The sequence below is a fragment of the Notolepis coatsorum genome (genome assembly GCF_963971535.1).
Source record: "Notolepis coatsorum genome assembly, chromosome: 1".
NCBI classification, from domain to species: Eukaryota; Metazoa; Chordata; class Actinopteri; order Aulopiformes; family Paralepididae; genus Notolepis; species Notolepis coatsorum.
Window position 1 is genome coordinate 114,399,760 of NC_140165.1, and position 24,499 is coordinate 114,424,258.

Genomic DNA, 24,499 nt, shown 5'->3' on the forward strand with positions numbered 1-24,499 from the left:
TGATATTGACCGGATGGGCGGGGGATCGTTTATAATTCCGTGGGCAGCGTTATATCATTCATCTAGTGTGGGTCATATGTTCATCAGAGCAGTTTATATCGAACACGTTCAAAAATAACGCTGAATCTTACCGTATCTTCCTCGCGCCGTTGGACGATCAGCGTGGTGTAGACCGTTTTCGATTATGGGATGTTTATCCAGATGAACCATTTTCAGGTTGTATAATACTATATACGTCCAAATAACGTTGTTTATTGAGTTAGGGCGAGCGATTGATCATCCAGTGTGTTGAGATGGAGTCCGGCTACCGATCGCGAGTGCCCGGAGCACATAGGATGAGCACTTCCTGTTTGGCGAGCCCCTCCCTCTTGGCCGATCTGCCGATCGGCCACCAGATGGCGCTCTCGAACCGTTAAACAGTTGATGGGAGCTCACCAGTACATCTCAGGGCTCCGGAAAGAAAATATGATTTCGATCACAGATTTTTGAAATATTGATAACAAAGACGTGTTACGGCGTCTTCGGCAACTTGAACATGGCGGGGAAGGACGCCTAAAAATAGGGATGCCCCAATCGATCGGCCACCGATCGTTATCGGCCGATACTCAGTATAAATATGCAATCTGTGAATTCCGATAATGAGTCATATTCGCCGATCGCGGAAACCGATCAAGCGAAGGTCTCACTCGCTGTCTGTCTCAGACACACACGACCTGCAAACTGCCGCTGCTCCTCCTCCCTAGCCCCGCCCGCCCCCGTGTAGAGTTTGTAAACACTGAGGACTGAGAGGAGGCTCCTCTGCTCGAGTCTGTAGTGCATTCGACCTGAGCTAACGTTAGCTACCTAGCTATCGTTACTGTTTAAACAAAATTACCCAGTCAACTATTCACGTTTAGTAGGCATTGTCTAACGGTATTTAGCCGGCTAGCTACTGATAGCTCCTGATATCAACAAATGATCCAGAAAGTCTAGTAGTCCATGTTCATACCTCCGTTAGCTTGCGTTAGCTTGCGTTAGCTGACGTTAGTTCTCTGTTCAAAACGAAATGTCCCATTGAACTAAAGTTCTGTCTTAACGTCATCTAGCCGGCTAGCAGTAGCTACAGATAACTCTTGATATCAATGTCTTATAACATTGATTCAATGCGTATTGGAGCTGAGGGCTTGCTGAATGTGAAATGACCAAAGAACCGTAACGTTACCAATAGGGTCCAGCTGCAGCGCCGGAGAATCCTTTTTGGAGCTGGAGGCTACTAGAGTACACAGACAGTGGAGCTGTTTGCAGATAGCGAGCATTTTGACTTGTTGCGTGGTGGCGATGTCTCGCAGATAATACAAGTACAAGTCTAATTATATAATATATATATTTTATAAAAAAAATAAAAAAAAATTATATAAAATCATTTTTAATTTCTTTTTAATCAAAAACAATCGGTATCGGATCGGTATCGGCCGATATGGCTCACGACGATCGGTGATCGGTATCGGTGGCAAAAAACGTGATCGGGGCATCCCTACCTAAAAACGTCTTCCGGCAGCCAAAGTGTTAACAACTTGCTACTTGTACCACCATTCTGCGAGAGACGAGTTGTTCTAATTTGTCAACTAGCCACTTCCAACAGCAATACTTTTATTTTAGTTGTCTCGAGCGGTGGCCTCGTACCGCCATGTCACAAAGTCCCAGAGAAATGAGTCCTCTGCTTCTCACTGACAATTTGTGGAGTGATTGCATTCATATTTAAAAAGCCTATTTAAAAAATGCATTAAATATGAATGAAGCTATATTGAAATTCGTCAGGCGCCCACACACACGCATCCACTAGCGTGCAATCTCTCTCATACACGCATAATTAGATATACAAATTCACACACACATGCATCCAAATAGGTTGCAGACTTTGTGGTGATAGATGCTTTGTTTACAAAATTTGGTAATTTTGTTGATTCATATACACACAAATGATTTAAAAGGTTGCACAATGTGACTCGAGGGCCATGTTGTTGATGGTGTTTTACAGTCTGGACATAGAACTAGAAGGGATAGAGAGGGCACTTCCTTCAGTACACCTAAGATGGCTGTCAAATGTGTTAACCTCCTTCAGTACACCTAAGATGGCTGTCAAATCTGTTAACCTCCTTCAGTACACCTAAGATGGCTGTCAAATCTGTTAACCTCCTTCAGTACACCTAAGATGGCTGTCAAATCTGTTAACCTCCTTCAGTACACCTAAGATGGCTGTCAAATGTGTAAACCTCCTTCAGTACACCCAAGATGGCTGTCAAATCTATATACTGTCATTTCTACCATCCCTTATAGATGACTATTAGGAATGCTGATGTTTAATGGTAACTAAGGTATTATGTTTTAACTATGGTTTCACTGACAACATGGTGACTTTATGACACAGTGGCCTGTAGCATCGTTCTAGTGTCTGGGCCCCGAGTTAACCATCCTTGGGGCCTCCTTGCTAAAGAGCATTTCAGGAACTGCCGTGGATCAAACCGGCAACCTTTACCCAGCCAGTTCCCAGAAGTCTGTTCATTCTTCTCTGAGCAGAGTAGAGAGTAGATTAGAGGAGAACACCGTCGCCTCACTTCTCAACTTTGGGAGTGACATCATTCAGCGGCCAACCACAGACTAGCGTTGCTGTATGTCCGGCCTATAGCTGCTCTACAGCTGGCAATCTGCTAGCTCAAACTGTCCATCAAACGGTAGCAAAGTGGTCGTTAGAGGTCTGAACACAATGTTGGTGTCCTCAGAGTGAGCTGCTAATAACTTAATCTCTCTCTCTTTTCTTTATCTATCTGCCTCTCCTTTTTTCTCTTTCTTTGTCTCTCTCTCTCTCTCTCTCTCTCTCTCTCTCTCTCTCTCTCTCTCTCTGTCTGTCTCTCTCGTCTCTTTATCTATCTACAGAATAGCATCTTGTCTACAGGAACAGGTCGCAGTAGGAACTCTCCCCTCACAGAAAGAGCCACACTGGGCCAAGGCGTTCAGAACGGCAAGGACAGGTAATACTCAGTCACACAAGCATTTCCAAACCTTATTTTAATGCATTTTATGCTTTATTTTGTTATTTTAATCCACCAAATGAAATTACACAAAGGTAAGGGTTCAAATATTCCAGAGGTTCCTCATGGTATTAAGCCTTAACACATTGAGCGCCATAGGCTTCCCCCATTCTTCACCGTCTAGCGCCAGCTTTTCATGACTATTTTCGCGACATTTCACTATCTTTGCGGAGCCATTGTATATTCTATATGGAGACAATAGTATGGCTCATTTGACGGACACTATTTCTAGTCCAACATGTAAAAAAGAGTTTGTAGTTTGTAGTTTATTACACGCTAAACATCGTCCATTTACAAGATAATAGTATTTTTCCATAGATTGCGAGATAAAACACGTTATATGCAATAAGACCAAACCGTTCTGGTTGATCCCCTGAAACCCCAAATACTCCCAAATCAAAGGTATATACCATGTACACATGTGCCTTCACTATCAAATGCGATTGTTACCAAACGCTTGGTTTATGTCCGGTAAAGTAAACACACTGTGATTGTTACGTAAACATGTTTCAAGTTCGGTAAAATAGACATAGGGGGTCCTTACCTTAGCCAGAAGGTAATCCAAAAAGAATAATTCCAATGATCCCATCGGCGATCGCGATCACTCGTTTATATGTAATTACATGTGTTTACGGGACACTATAGGTTTTGAGGCGAGCAGATCTGCTAGCGATTGCTTTGCAAGAGCTCCTCCCCCTCAGAGCGAGCCTTGATAGTCCGGTTCATTCATTGCCTCTCCTGATCCATTTCTTTCTGAGTTCAAAAGGTAGGCGATACTGCCACCTGGTGAGATTCGATCGGCATTGCAATTCCAACGTAGCAAACGAGCCAGGGACACATAGAATGATCCGGATGATTGTTTAGAACGGGGATCATTTTTTTTTGTTTTTGTTTAAACTTCGATTTTTTTTTTTTATGTTTGAAGCTTGTGCCATCGAACGAAGCTTCGAAGTATTTAAGACAGCCCTACTTGCTACCAGAGGATTTAGTCCGGATGCCCACTCTCTAATGGATTACACATTTACTGTCAATAAGTTGATGGATGGACACACAACAGTCACACATGGGAATCTGGGTGGACGAACACACACTGGAAACTGAAACTAACCTTTTCACCCACATTGACCAGTGGATTCAGAATTTCACCAGCCAACTCAATTGTTTAGCTCGCCGACGACGACGTACGAGCCACAGCCGAAACATAGCTAGCATTTAGCCTGTTGGCCGGTGATCATTTTGAACCTCACGTAAACACTACCACTACGTTCACAGGTTGTAACTGTTTTATTAGTATTCAGTATTCACCGATACAGACTAGCAAGCACAGGATTCAAATAGGGCTTTTAACAATATCCAGACGCTCGTGGCTCTGTTACAATGAATACAACCTAGAGATACTTAGAAGGGTTCATATTGTACCATCCTTATCAGACACACACACATAAGACGACACCCTCAACACTGCTTAACACACACTCACTCACACTCCTATTAATCCTCCCTCTTATTTGTAGCCCATTAAGAAGATTATATTCCTCCCTCTCTTTCTCTGTTATCTATTCCTTTGTTGTCTCCACCAGGTGATAGTCCATCCCTCACTCTCCCCCTCCTTTTCTCTCCTGCCGTGAGAAGTTGTACCTCCTCGTGGCGTTTTTCAATCTGTAATGTCTGGACACACCAACACCAGGGTTCTCTCTCATCCTGGAAAACAGAGATTCCATTTCAAGTCATGGAAAAACCCTGGAAAATGGATTAACCCTTTCACTGCCGCACGACAGCCGGTTAACCCTTTCACTGTGACAATACAGAAGGATCCGTGGAGCTAATGATGGAGCATCGCCGTCGGTTGTGTGATAGTAAAGGGTTAACCCTCTGTTGTGTGGCAGTGAAAGGGTTAAAAGGACCAAATGTCCTGGGGAACAAAACGATGTTGTCCTGGAACTTTGTAATTGTATTTTCTCCCCTCGCTCCTTTTAGATGTAAACCTAGGTGTGTATTTTGGTTGAAACTTGGTAGGATTCTGTGGCCCACGTTCCCTTTGTTTTGTGTTGCTACCGGTGAATTATGACTTGTTTGTGAGCAAGTGCTGTTCTGAATTGTCCAAGAAAAACTCCTGGAAATTATATCTCAAAAAGAGTGGGAACCCTGAAACACGCACACAAACACACACACGCAGGACAGTAGCTGTAAATCAAAGTCGATGATGAAGTTTGCTCCTCTGGGTAGCGGGTGAGTTGGCGTGTCTTGCTCTTACGCCACACACACACACACAATGTGCCAATCATGCTTGAAGCTGCCATATGCTTAATGGCACCATGTTCCCAAGTAGTAACCATAATGCTTAAACAATCCCGGAGTATAGAGTGTGTGTGCGCTTCATCACTGTCATCATTACTGCTTCATTACTCAAAAGTCTCAAATGACCCCTCCGCCCTTACGCAGTGCCCTTCAAATGGAATGGAAAAAAAGTATGCTTAAAAACTACACTTTACAAAAAGGGGTACTCGGCTGACAAAGTTTTGATGTTCAAAAGTCACACAATTATTTTTTCCTATTTTTGGAAATATCTCATTAGTTGCATGTGCACTTAAGAGTGTAATTATAATTATTCATTCTAATAATAATGATGCATAGTTGAGGCTACGTACATGGTCCTCATTCCAAAACGAAGGGAAATCTTATGGAGTGCACATTAAGTCGAGTGAAAGTAGATTTTTCTTTCTGGCTTCATGCTGGCAGAGCCTTTAAAGCGCTGCGTCTGGGTTAATGTGGTCATTTGTTAGCATTTGTTGTTGCTCTGGGTGTGAAGGCTGTGCCACGAGGTGTAGTTTACACTTATCATCCTCTGTTGTTATTAAGCTTGTGTTGGTCATCATTAATGCTTTGAAAGTGTGCCCCCCCCTTCCCCTGACTCCTCATCTCTCTCTCTCTCTCTCGCTCTCGCTCTCTCTCTCTCTCTCTCTCTCTCTCTCTCTCTCTCTCTCTCTCTCTCTCTCTCTCGCTCTCTCTCGCTCTCTCTCGCTCTCTCGCTCTCGCTCTCGCTCTCGCTCTCGCTCTCTTTCTCTCTCCGATTATGTATCCTTTCTAAATAATTTTCTTTCTAAATGGTTCCTAGTCACCTTTCATGTGTCTGCCTCCTTTGTGTGTCTCTCTCTCTTTCTCTTTCTCTCTCTCTTTCTCTCTCCGATTATGTATCCTTTCTAAATAATTTTCTTTATAACTGGTTCTTAGAAGTCACCTTTCATGTGTCCCCCTCTCTCCATCTCACTCTCTGATTAATATATATCTTTCCTCAATTTTCTTCATAAATGTATCTGCCCATCTCTATCTATCTCTCTTTCTCTCTCTCTCTCTCTCATTCTAAGGAGATTAGTAATTTGTGATGGAATATTAACTCTTGGTGAGGGCTATACAATCCCCAGACTTGCCTCTTAATAGGCTTACACACGTGCCACACACACACAAAGGCTTTGCACATACATAGGCCTAATGCACACAGTGGACATACACACAGCCACAGAAACGTTGCGTACCTCTAATGATCTTCATTTGACCAAGACGTCAGACCCACGGAGCGCCACACAAGCTAGCTCTCCATTGTGTCGGAATGCGGCACATCAAGTAAAACAAAAACAAACAAAAGAACAGCATCAATAAAGTCATTTCGACGTACGATGTGATGGTGTCTCGTCTCTCGTCCCGTAATGAATTCTTGGCGCTGTGATTACATTAAGGTACAGGACAAAGGCGATTGCTCTGTTTTATCTGTGTTACCAAGGCAACGGGCTGTCTGTGTGCACACAGGGGCTTTTATGTTGAAGTGTAGCTGCACAAGGTCTGTTTACAGTGGGGAGAGCGGCTTGCTAGTGTTGAGAAACGGAGCAATTGGCTCCTTCGACACTTGAATGTTATTAGAATTCATTATAGAACGAGACACAGACGGACGCATCACCATTGTAAGACAAATTGTACTTTATCGACGACCATTTTCACTGGGAGGCTTTGTTTAATTCTCTGCGCGCCTCGTACTGAGTACTGACCCAACGGAAGAGCTAGCTTACGTAATGTTCCGTGGGTCTGAGGTGTCATTGCTAAACCAACATCAGTCTTTCACAGAGGGTGTTCCCCAAACCTAGGGGAACAGCCCAGTCACCTTTTAGTCGTTATTCGTAACGATTTGGGAGCAGTCGCTGACCCATTTATTTTGTTCAAGGTGACTGCATCATGAACAACTAAATAAAAGGGACTGAGCAGCCTCCTTCGTCAGCCGCAAGGAGGAGATCATTACTTTAACCATAACAAAGCTCTGGAGGAACTCTTAAAAACATGACTGGAATTCCTCCAAGATGTTGATGTATACACGGGTCATATACACGCATGCGCGGATGCTCAGGTGTTGTCCGGTCTTTAGAGGTCGATGAACACTGTTATTTTTCCATCACTAGACGTGCTAATCTCTTGTCAAGTCAATTTGTGTGTGTGTGTGTGTGTGTGTGTATATGAAAGAGGAGTATGCTGTGTGTAGCTTGTCTGTAATCAGCAGTCTATTTGTTTGACCTCCACTAACCTACTCTCTCTTTTTCCTCTCAACTTCTCTCCTAATGCTCTCTACCTCTCTCCTTCTTCTCCTCTCTAATGCTCTCTTTTTCTCTCCATCTCTCCTTTCTCTCCTCTCTAATGCCCTATCTCTCTCCTTCCTCCCCTCTCTTTCTGATGCGCTCTCTCTCTGGTACCACTCTCCCCTGTCTCTGTGTGTTAGTATGCGGCCACATGCTCCGTTCCTGTGTGTGTGTGTTTGAAAGCTGATGTCAACAGCTTTCTCTCTCTCTCTCTCTCTCTCGCTCTCTCTCTGTGTGTGTGTGGTGTGTGTGTGTGTGTTGAATATGGATGAAGTCAGACTACAGTCATCAATGAGAGTTGAACTCCTGTCAGAATACCAGAGTACAAGAATCTTCTCATAACCAATATCTCCACTCTTTTGATTTTATTTCATATCTAAAAGGTGTTATTTATATATATATATATTATTTAAGATTGGAAGATAATCCCCTTTTCAATAAAAATAAGATTCTTTCAATGACGTGTACTATTTTTACTTAAAAGATTCATCTCACATATTCTCATTGATATTTTGTCAATGACATCAGATCGTTATTTCTTTCCTCATTAAAATAATCCAGAATCTGTCCTCCAACTAGAGCCTTGCTAATCTGACTTCATCTGTATTGTTGTATTACTTTGTTTATACCTCTCTCTCTCAGACTTCACTTCTCTATACTTATTTTCCTCCCTCTCCATCTTCCTCTCTTCCTCTCCCGCTCTTCCATCTTCTCTCTATCCTTATTTCTCTCCCTCTTCCTAACCCCCCCCCCCCGTAATTAGTTTGACAAGTGCTGCTTCTAACCATGCTCCACCTCACCCCCCCTCACCCACCTGCACACAAACCCCGCCCTGTCTGTCTCCGTCTGTGTGTACGTTTGTTTGTCTTTCCCATGTGTGTCACTGATTTTTACGTTTGTCTCGTGTGTGTGTCTGTCCTCCGTGTCTGCGTGTCCTGCGCGTATTTGTCTGCGTGTATGTATCCATGTCTTGTATCTATGTATGTGCCGGGCGGGGCTCCTCCCCTCTTCCCCCCCCCCCCCCCCCCCCCCCTCATCAGCCTAAACACTCCGGGCTCCCGCGCGTCCACCGCCTCAGCAGCGGCCGTCCTCTCCTCCTCTTCCTCCTCTTCCTCGCGCCCCCGACACCACAAGTCCTTGTCCTCCTCCAACCACCCCTGTCCCTCTGACCTCCACGCACCGCGGCCCAGGCAAGTCTCAGTACACACACACACACACACACAGTGGTGAGTCTCAGTACACACACACACACACACACACACACAGTGGTGAGTCTCGGTACACACACACACACAGTGGTGAGTCTCAGTACACACACACACACACACAGTGGTGAGTCTCAGTACACACACACACACAGTGGTGAGTCTCAGTACACACACACACACACACACAGTGGTGAGTCTCGGTACACACACACACACAGTGGTGAGTCTCGGTACACACACACACACACACACACAGTGGTGAGTCTCGGTACACACACACACACACACAGTGGTGAGTCTCAGTACACACACACACACACACACACACACAGTGGTGAGTCTCGGTACACACACACACACACACACACAGTGGTGAGTCTCGGTACACACACACACACACACACACAGTGGTGAGTCTCGGTACACACACACACACACACACACACACACAGTGGTGAGTCTCAGTACACACACACACACAGTGGTGAGTCTCGGTACACACACACACACACACACACACACAGTGGTGAGTCTCGGTACACACACACACACACACACACACAGTGGTGAGTCTCGGTACACACACACACACACACAGTGGTGAGTCTCGGTACACACACACACACACACAGTGGTGAGTCTCAGTACACACACACACAGTGGTGAGTCTCAGTACACACACACACACACACACAGTGGTGAGTCTCGGTACACACACACACAGTGGTGAGTCTCGGTACACACACACACACACACACACACACACAGTGGTGAGTCTCTGTACACACACACACACACACACACACAGTGGTGAGTCTCGGTACACACACACACACACACACAGTGGTGAGTCTCGGTACACACACACACACACACACACACACAGTGGTGAGTCTCGGTACACACACACACACACACACACAGTGGTGAGTCTCCGTACACACACACACACACACACACACTGGTGAGTCTCGGTACACACACACACACACACACACACACAGTGGCGAGTCTCAGTACACACACACACACACACACAGTGGCAAGTCTCAGTACACACACCCACACACACAGTGGCAAGTCTCAGTACACACACCCACACACAGTGGCAAGTCTCAGTACACACACACACACACACACACAGTGGCAAGTCTCAGTACACACACACACACACACACAGTGGCAAGTCTCAGTACACACACCCACACACACAGTGGTGAGTCTCAGTACACACACACACACACACACACACAGTGGCAAGTCTCAGTACACACACACACACACACACACACGGTGGCAAGTCTCAGTACACACACACACCCACACACAGTGGCAAGTCTCAGTACACACACCCACACACACAGTGGTGAGTCTCAGTACACACACACACACATTAGGATCTATGGAAATCTTCTTTTCTGCTGTACTGCTTGGTTGTTACAGCAGATATCGAACACACACTGATAACAATTTGGGAAATACCAGCCACCGGCCAAGAAGCTGGTACATTTTAAACTGTGTTCTTGAAATCTACGGCAGATCTATTGTGTTCAAACATCTGTTTCAGCAGTTAGAGGTGGCTGGTGAACCTATTGAAAGGGATGTTTTCTTGACACGCCGTGGTTTGAAATACTTGGCAGTACTGCGACGCGTTAGCCATTAGCTTACGTGCAGAGACGCTTGGTTGAAGCCGTGTTCCAAGCGGACCGTCTGAAGCTGACCGTCTGAAGCTGACCGTCTGAAGCTGACCGTCGGAAGCTGACCGTGTGAAGCTGACCGACTGAAGCTGACAGTGTGAAGCTGACTGTGTGAAGCTGACTGTCTGAAGCTGACTGTGTGAAGCTGACCGTGTGAAGCTGACCGTGTGAAGCTGACCGTGTGAAGCTGACCGTGTGAAGCTGACTGTGAAGCTGACTGTGTGAAGCTGACCGTGTGAAGCTGACCGTCTGAAGCTGACCGTGTGAAGCTGACCGTCTGAAGCTGACCGTCTGAAGCCGACTGTGTGAAGCTGACTGTGTGAAGCTGACCGTGTGAAGCTGACTGTGTGAAGCTGACTGTGTGAAGCTGACTGTGTGAAGCTGACTGTGTGAAGCTGACTGTGTGAAGCTGACCGTGTGAAGCTGACTGTGTGAAGCTGACCGTCTGAAGCTGACTGTCTGAAGCTGACCGTCTGAAGCTGACTGTGTGAAGCTGACTGTGTGAAGCTGACCGTGTGAAGCTGACCGTGTGAAGCTGACCGTGTGAAGCTGACCGTGTGAAGCTGACCGTCTGAAGCTGACTGTGTGAAGCTGACTGTCTGAAGCTGACTGTCTGAAGCTGACTGTGTGAAGCTGACCGTGTGAAGCTGACCGTGTGAAGCTGACCGTCTGAAGCTGACTGTGTGAAGCTGACTGTGTGAAGCTGACCGCTGACTGTGTGAAGCTGACTGTGTGAAGCTGACTGTGTGAAGCTGACCGTGTGAAGCTGACTGTGTGAAGCTGACTGTGTGAAGCTGACTGTGTGAAGCTGACTGTGAAGCTGACTGTGAAGCTGACCGTGTGAAGCTGACTGTGTGAAGCTGACCGTGTGAAGCTCACTATCTGAAGCTGACCGTGTGAAGCTCACTATCTGAAGCATACTGTGAAGCTGACCGTGTGAAGCTGACCGTGTGAAGCTGACCGGCTCGGCTTCAAACACACGTTTGTCGGTAAACTCACGGCTACGCACCGCTCTACTGGTGAGTGTTTAATACCACGGCAGGTCAAACGATACAAACTCTGCTCACTAGGAACATGGCCAGACCTTCAACCACTACACACGTCTGTATAGACACAAATACAAATGAACACAGGCAAGTCACACACACACACACTCCAACCATGTGTGAATACGGACAGATAAACAACCTGCACTCCCATACACACAGATGGACAGACTGACAATCAGGCACACACACATACAAACATAAATCGCACATACATTTTACTTGCATAATACTTTTTTTGTATCCACAAATCATTATCATACATTACATACACAAGACTCGGTTATCACGATGTTTGAGGACATCTTTCTGGTAAAATAATCCTCATCTCCACCACGCTGCTCATTAGAGCAGCAATCGCACACATTCAGTACATCCACACATAGACAGTTAGACACACAGACACAAACGCATCACAGACGCAAATACACACCACACACGTTCACAACGCGCTCAGTCCCTCGCAGCATGCGCTGCCAACCACCAATCATCTGCGTCTGTCTCCTTAAGAGCCACGGAGGGAGGGGCACTCGCAGGAAGAGACCTTCAAAAGAGAGAGGGAGAGATCCGCTGGGGTTGAGGCTTTGATGCCGCAGCTAGACTCACTGCCACACGACAGAAGGTTAACCCTTTACTATCACACAACCGACGGTCGTTAACCAGCTGTCGTGTGGCAGTGAAAGGGTTAACAGTTTTGGTAGTGCAGCAGTGAAAGCGTTAAGTCATTACACTGCTCACAGACTAGGGATGGGCATTTTATAGAAAAATCCAGATCGATTAGATCTAATATCAAATATTAGAATTCTTTATTTTAGTTTTTTTTAGTTTTTTCTTATTTTTGTTCATTCACGTATATATGTTTAAGGAAACCAACAAACAGTTATAATCTTACACACATGTGAAAAGATATGTAAAAAAATATATATATATATTTAAAAAGAATTCTCATAAAAATTTATAATTTCGATAAATCTTTTCAGATTTTTCTCATAGCTACTAGTAATCAATTAAGCGATTACTCACGCCCATCCCTATCACAGACACACACACACACACACACACACACGGTAAGCCTTAGGGATGGAGGATATAGATGGAAGTTGAACAAAGAGGGAGTAAGCACCTGTGTCCCATCTATATTCACACATATTTCATACATTTTCATACATGCATTTAATATTTCATACATGTATTATTTACTCATGTTCGCAGGTATTTACATTTGGTGGCTACTGCTACCGCAAAGGATCACTCGCGATAAAAGGGCATTCAGCGAGACACTATACGGTCTATATTTCAAACCCCCTGGATGGAGCGAGAGCGGGACTCATTTTCAATGTTGTTGTTTTGGCGACGTTGCATTGGAACACACCCAGGTCCTGACCCAATCAGGCGCTTTCTAAAAAAGACCTCATAGAATCTGAGTAGACAATGACGGCCTTGAACAGGAAGCGCCTGTGAAAGAAAAATAAGGTGGACGACTTTTGGTTTTAGTTATTCCTTTTGTCACAGCAGGACTCTGTTGAACCGCTCTCTTAAAAGGAATACTTATATTAATATCACACATCTCTCAAAACTATAACCCGTCTTTTACACATGGTTTGTGGGTTATTGAGTTAACGAGTTAACGAGTTGGTACGTCTGATGTCATAAGGATGTCACATATTCCTGGAAGTATTACATATAGCTCTGTGAAATTATGGAAATGGGAAGAAATCTGAAGTATTTATTTTTTATTCATTTTCATAATTTAATTCACTGAGCTGTATTCAATATTTCCCAGAATATCTGACATCATAATGACATCCCACACCACAACTCATTAGCTCAATAACCCTCAAACCAATTACATTTGAGGAAGCTGGGTGGCGCAGGGGACATTGCGCTCGTCACCAACGCAAGAGACACCGGGTTCAAATCCGGCTGTCGGCGTTGCCTCCGGCTTGGGCCGGCCGCCATACTGGCTCAATTGGCAGAGTCAGCGGGTGGAAGTCGATGGGTGGTAATCTGGACGTTGTGGACAGCTACTCCTACAGGTCGGTTGGGGGACGCCTGCACAGCAGAGACAGGAAATAGCGGGGGTAGTGTGAGCCTCCCACACGTTACACCTCGCCAATGAGAGTCCGCGCTGGCAGGTGAAAAGATGTGACAAGCTGCCTCCTCATGTACCGGAGGGGACACTTTATGCAAGGCTTCTATCCTCCCTACGACCGACCTGTGGGGGGCATATGTGAGCAACGTTCAAGACAGAGGAGGGGAGAATTGGAAACGGCGAAATTGGGATGGGAGAAAAATAAGGAGAAAAAGTGGATACATTTTTTTTTTTTTTTTCAAGACGGTTTATAGGTTTGGAACTTGTGTGATATCACAGACATCAGCTTTATTCTTTCGATGCCATGTTCCTTTAAAAGACACCGCTTATTGTTCCTTTAAAACAATGTACTCTGAAATCTGTCCTCTTTATGACGAGGGAAGGAAGAAAGGAAGGGGTCATTGAACGAGAGAGGGGAATCTAATCTGGTGCATTCATCATGATCAGGGCTTGGTCGAGACAGTCATTGCGCAACGAAGTTGTTAAGGTGTTCGCCTTTTCTGTACCATCTCCCGATGTTATTGTGCAGATTGTTGGTTAAAGTTGCTGCATCCTGCAGAGACCTTGGTTGATTATTCATGTGGCTTGTCAGCTGCGTGTCTGATGTACTAGTGACAGTTGACACCTCTGGGCTTTCCCTGCCAGTACAGCTCCTAGTTAGAGAGAGAGAGAGAGGACATTATATCCTGTCAAGAGAGGGAGGACATTATATCCTGTCAAGAGAGAGTGAGAGAGAAGACATTGTATCCTGTTCAGAGAGAGTGAGAGAGAGAGAAGACATAGGGGCGACAGTGGCTCGGTAGGTAGAGCAGTCGTCTGGTAATCTGGAGGTTCCCGGTTCGATTCCCGGGCAGCCTGTCGAAGTGTCCTTGAGCAAGACACTTGACCCCTAATTGCTCCTGAAGAGCAGGTTGGCACCTTGCATGGTTGCCTCTGCCATCGGTGTGTGAATGTGTGAGTGAATGGGTAAAATGTGAGGAACAAATTGTAAAGCGCTTTGGATAAAAACGCTATATAAATGCAGCCATTTACCATGGAGACAGAGAGAGAAGACATTCTATCCTGTCCAGAGAGAGAGAAGACGGAGAGAGAAGACATTCTATCCTGTCCAGAGAGAGAGAAGACATTCTATCCTGTCCAGAGAGGTTTAGTTCTTTATCTATAGAGAAAACCCTGAGCCCTCATTTATCAACAATGCTTAGAAAGTGTTCTATTTTCGTTCTTAACACTTTGACTGCCATGAAACGTGTTTTGACGTCATTGCTGGCCATGCTCAAGTTGCCGGGGGACGCTGTACAGCGTCCTTTTATCAATATTTCAAAAATCTGCGATCGGATTCATATGTCCCCTCCGCTGGCCTGAGATCCACCAGCAGGACCCACTGAGCTCTCTGGCGGTTCAGGAGCGCCATCTGGTGGCCGATCGGCGCAATCGCTTTAACAGGAAGTGGCATAGAGGTTGTGCTACGTCCGTAGTACTTCCGGGTGCTCGCTATAGGTCCCGCGACTCTGGCTCGTCACGCTACACAGTGATCGATTGCCAATAACTCGATAAACAACATGATTTGGACGTATATACCATTATACAAGCTGGAGATGGACCGGGTAAATTTACATCCCATAATGATAAGATTTCAACTCTACGATGATCGCCCAACGGCGCGCGTAGACTGGGGTGAGTTTCAGCGTGTAACGTTACCGTCTTCGATTCTAACTGCTATGATGAACATTTGACCCACATTAGATGATTGGTATAACGCTGCCCACGGAATTATAAACGCCCCCTCGCCCATCCGGTCAACATCAGATGACGTGTAGTAACTTCTAGAAGTACGTCTAGTTGTAATTTTTTATATCACGCTGATTGCCATAAAACTGTATTGCATCATCAATATAATGTATTTGGGGCTATAGATCACGTTTTGGAGAAAGCTGCAGAAAGAGATGAAAACATACTTATACATTAGACCATACTTTACTATGAATATGTGAATGAAAAAGTTTAACGTTGCTACACAATGAACAATACATATAGGACTTTGAATGGGCCCTAATAATGGCAATGTAGCAATAGAATTTAAAAAGTTATAGCCCTGCAAAGAAGGGGACTTTCTCCATAGACAAATAGCGCTGGCAATCTATGGTATATCATGAATTTAACCTTAGGCAACCAAAGTGTTAAGCACAGAATCGCACGGGTCCTACGCACACTCCGTGTTGATAAATACCATTTGTTCTTACCGTCTATGCTCGTGCATGATTATCCATATATGGTAATGAAACACCCCCATGGGATGTGAAATAATGGACTAACCCGAGTGAACTCTGAGAAACTTCACGAGTGAGATTGATCATGGAGGTCTAACCAACTAATTTAACGCACTGTCGAACCAAGAAGACACACAACGCGTGTTATGGGAGAGATACGCGGCAGGCTGGGGGACTTGTACACGGTGATGTCAGATATCAACGACTCCCTAAGACTAGGGATGGGAATTGATAGGATTTTATCGATACGATTCCATTATCGATTCTGCTTATCGATTCGATTCTTTGTCGATTCCCTTATCGATACCTGCTCAATTTATAATTTAAATAAATAAATTGGAAATGCAACAGAACTAAGCTGGTTAGAATAACAACATGCAACTTTACATTTCTGATTGTCATTTATTGTTGAGCCCCCATGTCAGGGGCGACAGTGGCTCGGGAGGTAGAGCAGTCGTCTGGCAATCCCGGTTCGATTCCCGCTCCTCCCGGGCAGCGTGTCGATGTGTCCTTGAGCAAGACACTTAACCCCTAACTGCTCCCGATGAGCAGGTTGGCACCTTGCATGGTTGCCTCCGCCGTCGTTGTGTGAGTGATTGGGTAAAATGTAAGGAACAAATTGTAAAGCGCTTTGGATAAAAGCGCTATATAAAAATTTAAAAAGCAGCCATTTACCATGTCAGAAAAATACAAAAACTGTAGAAAATAAAACATTAACTATAGCCTACACTTAAATAAAATAATGTATTTGAGATTCTCTTAAAATGTATTTATTTTTTTTATTCTTAAACTAATTTAATCTATTGAATAACAGGTCGTTATTCCTCTGACTTCTGTCTCACACACACACACACACACACGTGCGCGCACGCACGCGCGCACACGCACACACGCAGAGCTCCCTCCCCGGGCCCCTGTCCTGTAAGGTATTGGCTTGTGTTGCTACACGGACACATTTGTATGTTGCACCACGGTACTTCCTTCAATTAGGAACCGGTTCCCAATGGGAATCGGTTTTCGATTCCCATCCCTACCTAAGACCATTGCTGCAATTCTGCCTGGACAGCGCAAAATACTAATAAAGACCGTTGACCACTGTTTGGCGTTGGTGTCAATGTCATTATAACCATGCTGGAATATGAATGCCGTTTTTAGTTTCGTTCGATTGGCTACCGGGTATAATATGATTTGTAGAGGCATATAATCTATTTTGTTGTCGGTATTAGGTAGCCTATATAAATTATATATAATAGCATAGCCTACATTATGTAAGGCAGTGGTTCTCAAACTTTTTACACCAAGTACCACCTGAGAACGTAGCTGGCTCTCCAAGTACCACCATTTGACGACGTTAAAAGAGATGCACAGTTCACGCAGGAGGCAAATGTATTCCTAATACCATTATTTATTGTTAACTTTTGTCAGACACAGCCACAATGTACAAAGGGGTAGCACTAGAACTAGCAAACTCTTCCACACAACTCATACAATGCAAGGGGCATTGAGAACATAATAACTAACATTCTCACATAGCAAGTGAGAAAATTAAGAACAACTGTATTTCAGCAAATGTACTTAATTCTCTCTCTCTCTCTCTCTCTCTCTCTCTCTCTCTCTCTCTATCACACACACAGCAAGCAATTGTCCTTCATTCTCTCTCTAAGTGGGGGTCCCCCACCAGGAATTATTTTGTTACAAAGACTTAATTTCCTGCATTCTGGTGCAGGATTTTTTTTAATTGTACCCTTTAAATTCCAGTGTTTGTGATGGGCATCACAAATTATTGTAAAAAAAGAAAAAGAAAACACATATTCAATACATTTTCGAATTGTAACTAGGGATGTCCCGATCGCCTTTTTTTGCTTCCGATCCGATCCCGATCATGTGATTTTAAATATCTATCGATCCGATCGTTTCCGATCCGATCTTTCACATTAGTAATCAATTTTGACGCATTTTTGTCAGAAACTGGCAGAGCGAGACAAGCCCATCTGTTGCCTATAGTCCGGGGCGCGAGAGCGGAGGCTTTTGTTATTACATTCACCCTGAGAAATGTGCTTCTGCTTCATATGAGAAATATTAAAAGTTTCAATATATGTTTGCACATTAGTATACATTCAGTGTTCGACTTACGTAATGGTCCATTCTGGTCTGAAACGCCGACGATAATCCCCAGTCACGTTATCCTCCAGGTGAAAAGTTAGTCTGAAAACTTCGCCTCCAGCCTGTCCTCCTTGCAAACATTGCAACTGGCTTGACTTTCTATTTTAAAATGCTTAGTTCCAAACCTCTGACATTAAGTCTAGCTGCTCAAGTCAGTGGATATTAACCGTGTTTCGGGAGCGACGTGTTGTACTGTTGTTGTGATGTGGTCGAGCGTGTAGCGTCTAAATTAAAGGGGTGTTTGTTGCAACGGTGAAAATTAAAGGGGAATGTGTTTGTTGTGGACAATTATTCTGCTCTGTGTGACAATAAATACATTAATGATGATATATTATATGTAATTTAAAACCAAAACGAAGGCCTCCGTATGAGTTTAAGACGTGGACATGGTCATGTTTGTTGAATAAAATTTTTCTTTTTTTGACTGCAGATTTTTATAATTTTTTTTCCCCGATCCCCGATCCTCTGAAAAGCACGTAATCGACGCCGATCCCGATCACGTGATCGGATCGGGACATCCCTAATTGTAACCCTTTAAATGCCCGTTTGTGTGATGGCATCACAAATTATTGTTAAAAAAACACACAAAGTAAAATATTTTCAATATATCAAATGCAAAGTACATTTTTCTCGGGGGGGATTATTACAGGCTAGGCATGTGTCAATGATTAACAACACAAATTTTGATGGATTTTTTTAATGTCGGATTTAACAACTCTTTTCAGAAAAGTGGGAGTATTTAATTTTGTATCTGACATTACAAAAAAATCTAAAATTAAAAATGGTTATGATCAGGGCTGAAGTTGAATAAAAGATTTATGACTGTTTAGACTGCATTACTCTCTGTCACAGTGATCTCCTGGTTGTTCCCCACCTAGGTTCTAACTATCGCGCCGCCGCAACTAGAAACACTGGCCTGGCCTGCTTCTAAGTGCAGTGGCCTGACTGAAAAAAATTATAATATCTTATTTTTTTTAAATAATTTTCAGATTTATTTTTTATTTTTTCAAGTACCACCAGCAGTACCACCAAGTACCACTAGTGGTACGCGTACCACAGTTTGAGAACCACTGATGTAAGGGATAATGTATAGCTACGAGGTCATTGTCGCAAAATAATTGACCGACACGGCGTTCTGGAACACAGAGGCGCAGCCGAGGTGTTCTAAACACAGTGAAGGTCAATTATTTTGCGACAATGACCGAGTATAGCTATACATTATCCCGCTTATTACATGGCTAACTTACTAACAATATAAGTACAGTAATTCATTTTACACCATCGACAAGACTAGATCAAAAGTTGTTCTGTTGCTCCTATGTCATCGGCAGGTGTGGACTTGATTGCACCTGATGTAGTGCAGCTGTGTGAGATAAAGCTGGGAACGAGGTTATAGCTTTCGTGAATGCTTGATTGTGATTGGTCAGTAGCGCTCTGTTGCCCCTAACAGCGGTCATTATTGCGCGTTGCCCGTAGCAGCTGTGAATTATCGAGAAATAATTGACCACTGCTAGGGGAAACGGAGCGCTATTGACCAATCACAATCAAGCATTTTGGCGAATGTTAAAACGCCATGTAATAAGCAACAGTAACTTGCGCTTATATAACACATGGCACAGCCCTGCGAAGCCTGCATACAGTAAACTAACTTGATCGTTAATCTAGCTGTTGTATCTTTATGCTTATGAAAACATTAAATAATATGTATAGGCTATAGGCCGTCATTTTGCCTTAATAGCCTATATTCTCAAATAGCATTTAATGGCTATCCGCTGTGGGCTATCTCCTTGCTGACGGACCAGTATACCTTATATCATATCATATTCCTATGTTTCCAGCATATACTATAACAATAATACGAGAGCAGGGCCGGCTAGGTGGCGCAGTGGGCAAGGTGCTCGCTACCAACGCAGGAGATGCTGGGTTTGAGCCCAGCTCTCGGCGTTGCTACCAGCTTGGCTGGTCGTTCATACTAATACAATTGGCAGTATTAGGGGGTGGGAAGCTGGTGGGTGGGGATCGGACGTTGTGGACAGCGACTCCTACAGGTCGGTTGGTGCACCTGCGCAGTAGAATCAGGAAGCGACGGGGGCGGCGTGTCCCTTCCACGCAGACCCTCGCCACTGAGAGATTGCGCTGTGCAGGTGAAAAGATGCGACGGCTGCCTCGAGTACCGGAGGGGACACGTGATGCAAGGCTTTGTCCACATTGCAGCCGGCTTGTGGGAGGCATGGCCAACAGCGTTCGAGACAGGGGAGGGTAGAATTGGACAATACGAAATTGGGGAAGGGAGAAAAATAGAAAATGGGGAGAAAAAGTAGATTAAAAAAAATTATAATAATACGAGATCATACAATAACAATGAATCTCACTGCCATGTATAGCCTGCATATACGCCATGTGTAGCCTGCCTATGTGATCAATAAAAACGCGAACTTGAATTCCATCACGTCTGTGCGGGAGTGCACAAATAGACTGTTAGTCTCAGTGAAGTTTCAACGGAGGTCATCTATTCTAACCAACAAATTGAAGTAGAAAGCATTTCGTTGTGACCAATCTTATTTGGAAACATGACACACAAAATAATAGTATTTAACTTTTTATTTTAAACAATATTTAATTGCGTTTGGAGGTGGGTGTTCTGCGTCTGCCCCCCGTGCCAAACAAGCAGGCCAACTGCGCTCTAAAGGGCTCTTGTTCGCACGTGATCCCGTTATAATTGCACTCCTGTTGGGTCGTTCGTTGGGTTGGTCAGAGTCATTAACTATGGCTTCAGTGGATAACCCCAACCACCTGCTTTTAACACTTTGAGTGCCACGCCGGGTTTTCCTTTTTACCCCCTTGATGCCACCATCCACTTCAATGTTAATGTTAATATCGCCTAATCTATGTTTTATATTATGGCTATGTGTCTAATCTGCCCGTCGCTTATCAAAGACTATTTTCCAGTCAGTGCTGTCAAGGCAGATTGGTTTTTTATCGCTTCATTTCCGTTTTAGAGCATTTAGAAAAGCACCCGTTTTGAGATAAAAAACAGTTCATTCTGGACCATTTTTCTTTTTCTTTTTTTATATCTTTTTCCCCCTCCATTTTCCTCCGATTTTCTCCCATCCCAATGTTAGTCGTTATGCCAATTCCCAATCCCCTTCCTGGTCGCTGCGCACTTACCCCCCACAGTCGGATCATCTGGGAGAGTGGAGGCTATCACGTGCTTCCTCCGACACACGTCCAGCCAATCAACCGCTTCTTTTCACCTGGCAGCGCGGATCCTCCCTGAGAGGGCGTAGCGTGTGGAAGGATCACACTATCCCACTCAGGTCCTATCCGCGCTTAGCAGGCGCCCCGACCGAACTGTAGGAGTCGCTGTTTACAACGACCCGGACCCACCCCGCCAGCTTCTCCCACCCTCTAATACAGCCAATTGTATTAGTGTGAACGGCCAGCCAAGCTGGTGACAACCCCGGAGCTGTGAGCTGGATTTGAACAGGCGAATCCAGCTCACAGCTCCGGGGTTGGTGACGAACGCAATCTCCGCTACGCCACCTAACCGCTTTCATTCTGGACCATTCTATGAAAATCGTCTTTTACTGGAATATTCCACAACGTTGATATTCGTCGGCCTATTTATGAATCGTTTTCAAATAAACGCTAGATGATCAATATTATACGTGCACGCAAGCACATTCGGGCCGCGCACAGATAATCGCCGCGTTGATTTCCTCTTGGACTTTTACAGTGAAACCGAAAGAGCCCATTTCACAAAACAAGTTTTCAAGTTTCAAGTTTCTTTAATAGTTGTCATACAGAAGTACAGAATACTTTCATACAAAATGCTTCTTACTGTTACGCTCCAGAGACTGTGCTAGACAAAATAAGTATCAAATAACATAGTATAGCATGTAAATTAGAAGTAGAAAATGAGGTCACAGTGTTCAGTATAGACATATGTACAATGTTCGATGCAGAATAGACGTAACTGAGTTACCATATAATATACAATACTATGCAGCAGGCCATGTGAGCGGATCGGAGCGTGAGCGGCGCGGGGCGCGGAGCGGGCGGTTTTGACGTGAGCGAGGAGTGGGTTTTAAAATGGGTCGGCGCGACGTCCGGAGCGAGAGTTCTCCTCCGCTCCAATCCACTCCAGGTCGCTCACAGTGGTTTAACACTGTTGATGTAATATACATGCAGTACAATGCCAAAGCAACAGATGGCGATGTACAAACATGAAGGCCATTTTCAACCAATGAGAAGGGTGAACCTGTGATATCCGGTTCAGGCTTTGTCACTGTAGAGACGCCCACACTCACTCCTGTTAGAAAAAGTATCGACGCCATTGTTGTTGACGTTAGCTTACATGCTAACGTTAATGGCAGCGACCATAGCATTGTGGCTCGGCTAGCCTATCATCGCTTAATATAGCTAGTGAATGGATAAACAACGTTATTTAACATTGCAGAATGGGTACAATTACAATGCGGCTCAATACAAACAATTGTTAAGGGGCCCAGGGGGTGTAGACTGTTGTAGTTTGAGCTAATTTACACCATGCTCCAAAAAAAAAAAAAAAAAATCTGCCGAGCGATCTGGCGCGGGGCTCGATTCAACGTGAGCGGGGAGCGAGCGGAGAGCGACTTGGGGGCGGGGTCAACATGATCGATTAGCGGAGCGGACCAAGCTTTAAAGAGCGAAGAGCGGATTTCTCGGCCCCGCCGATCCGCTCACGTGGCCTGCTATGCAGTGTACTAATATACAATACTATATAGTGCAAACAGCTTATAACTTCATCAAAATTAGTCTGATTATCCTAACACTGATAACATAGATTCCTTACCTGACATCAGATGGTATCCAACTGGTATATTCCAATTCCTGATCACCATTCGAAAAAATCGATAAGTGTATAGATCCACCGTGTGTACAGTGCAGTACATGATTCCGCGGGTCTCAGAGGCTCCAGAATGAACTGTGGTAACCCCGGCTGGATCAGTGGACTGGAAAATGTGGAGTACCGGATTTTTTTCCCCATCCATTTTCATTGAGTCCATTCCAAAATCCCTTATGTCATCTGGGAGACGATAGGGAGCGCTTTTTTCCACATATGATCGCCGGCGGTGCTCGTGTATACTCGGGTAGGCTTGCGTGATGCAATATGATTTCAGATCGCTAAAAAAAAGAAAAATCCGAGAAATCTCGTGAGTGGCTTTCAACCACATATTAATAAACCCGAGATATCTCGTGTGTGGCAGTTAAAGTGTTAAGCGATATTTTAATTACAGATACCCCAGTAATAACATTACAATTTAATTCAATACAATGCGTGCCTCCTCCCGGTCACCAGCAACGACATGTATCAGCCAAATGCACATCGCAACATTGACTTTGTGGAATCCCTTTCTATTCACATCATTTGCTCGATCCATTTCCAATATATCACGATGGACCGTGCCGGTGGCCAAAGACCCGAGAGTGGAGAGGACTTGAATGTGGGGATGCCATGTGCGTTTTGTTCCACACTTAATTTGGGTCCCAAATTGCTGTACAAATCAAGGAGAATCAAGTTCAAGTTTCTTTATTATTTGTCATACAGAATATGAGAATGTGTCTCGGGTAGCGGACTCTATAATATTATGTTCTCTCTGCAAATAGACTGTCCTATCTCTGAAAACAGTCAGTGCACCCCGTAGTATTTCGATAACGCTATATATAAACCATGCTGCATTCATTCGGAAAGAAAGACCTATTCCAAATGCTATTTATAGGGTTTGACAATAATTACTAGGGATGACCCCTATTAATCGATTAGTCGACTAATCAGTCGAAAGGGGCCGTAGTTGACTGGCCAACCTCTTAGTCGAATAGAATAAAAAAATAAAAATAAAAAAATAAATTATATATATATATTTTTATCATTTTTTTTTTAAGAAAAGAGCCATAGAACCGTGGCTAACGCTAATGGCACGCATACCAGAGGCTAACTGCCTACGAAAACAGGCACAGAGGCACTGAAAGAGGATTTCACCCGTCTAATGAACACACTAGACTAGACGAATATCAAGATGTATCCATCAGTGGACCAATTGCATGCTTTTGCAGAGGACAAGAAGCCTTCAGTCGACTCCTTCAGACATTAAGCACCCCCCACAGCCCAAATGGAATGATATAAAAAAAAATATATATATATATATTATACTTTTATTTTTATTTTTTAAGTCGACCAATAGTCGACTAACGGCAGATTTTGGCCAATCCTAGTCGACCATCCAAATCCTTAGTCGGGGACAGACCTAATAATTACACTACTCTCGCTATTTTACAATTAACTATAATGAATTACGG

General features: G+C 44.3%; 1 protein-coding gene across 1 annotated transcript in view; it reads left to right on the top strand.

Annotated features, from left to right (window-relative positions):
* mark2b (MAP/microtubule affinity-regulating kinase 2b) overlaps nt 1–24,499 on the top strand; it is a gene marked incomplete at its 3' end in the record, with an annotated part of 338,660 nt that overhangs the window by 276,995 nt on the left and 37,166 nt on the right. The window contains 2 exon segments of the mRNA XM_084315862.1: nt 2,914–3,008; nt 8,728–8,877. Of these exon segments, the coding sequence (XP_084171988.1) occupies nt 2,914–3,008; nt 8,728–8,877 (245 nt within the window).